At 58.9% G+C, this 1,174-nt stretch overlaps 1 protein-coding gene across 1 annotated transcript in view; it reads left to right on the forward strand.

The window, feature by feature from the left end:
• Nucleotides 1-24: 24 nt before the first annotated feature.
• The window catches only part of SDRG_14456 (hypothetical protein), a gene marked incomplete at its 5' end in the record, with an annotated part of 1,818 nt that continues 668 nt past the window's right edge, over nucleotides 25-1,174 (forward strand). Inside the window, 2 exons of the mRNA XM_008620585.1 lie at nucleotides 25-621; nucleotides 716-1,164. Of these exons, the coding sequence (XP_008618807.1) occupies nucleotides 25-621; nucleotides 716-1,164 (1,046 nt within the window). The remainder of the gene's footprint in view (nucleotides 622-715; nucleotides 1,165-1,174) is intronic.

Here is a 1,174-nt window from a genome sequence, read left to right on the forward strand (position 1 = left end):
GTGGCAAACGTCACAGACACCATCATGACCCTCTTGGTGCGCAACAGCAATGGTGCCCAAGATCAATTCGCTTCCATGACGTTGATCAGCGCCTTGACGTTCGTGCCGATAGCCATCGACAAGGCTCGGTTCCTCTCCGGCGGTGGCAACCTCCTCTGCGGTGCGCTGCAAACTCCCATCAACTTAACATCCAGCATGGCGACGTTCACCGGCAGCGATGTGCTCTGCGGTGCGGGCGGCGACGAGCGAGCAAGTACAAATCCCATGCAAATGGTGTTTGCAGCGATCGTGTCTGGCACGGTCTTGGCGCCAAAGAGTCTCGTTTCGATGGCGTGCGGCGCCGAAGTGCTCACGCCACCCGGCTGCGACGCGTCCGTCGATAGCGCTACGACCTTTGCAGCCACGTACGTTGATGCCGACACGCTTCAAACAATGCGCAGTCAATCGATTGCGGCCCAAGCCAGTGTTGTCGCCGTGAACGTGGGCTATGCCCAGTACCTCTTGGACACCGTCTTGTACGAGGCCGAGCTATTTTTTCAGCCGCTTTTGGATAAGAGCGAGCCGAGTTTGCACTTTGTGAGCTGGATGCTGCTCCACGACTGGGTGACGGGCACGCGCGAAGTGCTTCGATTTCAACGGGATGGCGACTATCATTGGCGCCAGCGCCATTGAGCTGCCTCGAAACGTGGCCACGTATCTTCGCACGTTGTGCCAGTACATTTCCAGCGTCCTTGCGAGCCTCGATTTTGTATGGTGTGGCTACACGCTTCTAAACGGCTTGACAACCGAGCCCAAGAACCTCTTCCTCATCAATCGCGTCGGCGCGCTTGTTTGGCTCGGCCGACCGCTCCTCATGGTCCGCGCGTTCACGGCCCTTTGCATTCTCTGCTCGGCAACGCTCCAGCTGCGCAAGGCGGGGGGTGTCACGATCGCCGTCGCAACCCGAGACGACGTGAGTCCACTTCTCGTCGTTGTTTTGAAAGTGCTTGCCTCGGGCGAGCTCGGCTGGCTCGTGCACATTTTCGAAGACATTGGGATGGTGCTCACACGCGAGTTTGCGGCCATATACACCAAGCGCACTGCACTTCTCACGTGGATCCTTGCCAGCGCCTTGAGCTTTGCGCGTCCCGTCGAGCACGTTGCGCACGTGCAGCCCATTTGCAGGTTGGTGGAC

This window comes from Saprolegnia diclina, assembly GCF_000281045.1.
Source record: "Saprolegnia diclina VS20 unplaced genomic scaffold supercont1.72, whole genome shotgun sequence".
In the NCBI taxonomy this organism is placed as follows: Eukaryota; Oomycota; class Saprolegniomycetes; order Saprolegniales; family Saprolegniaceae; genus Saprolegnia; species Saprolegnia diclina.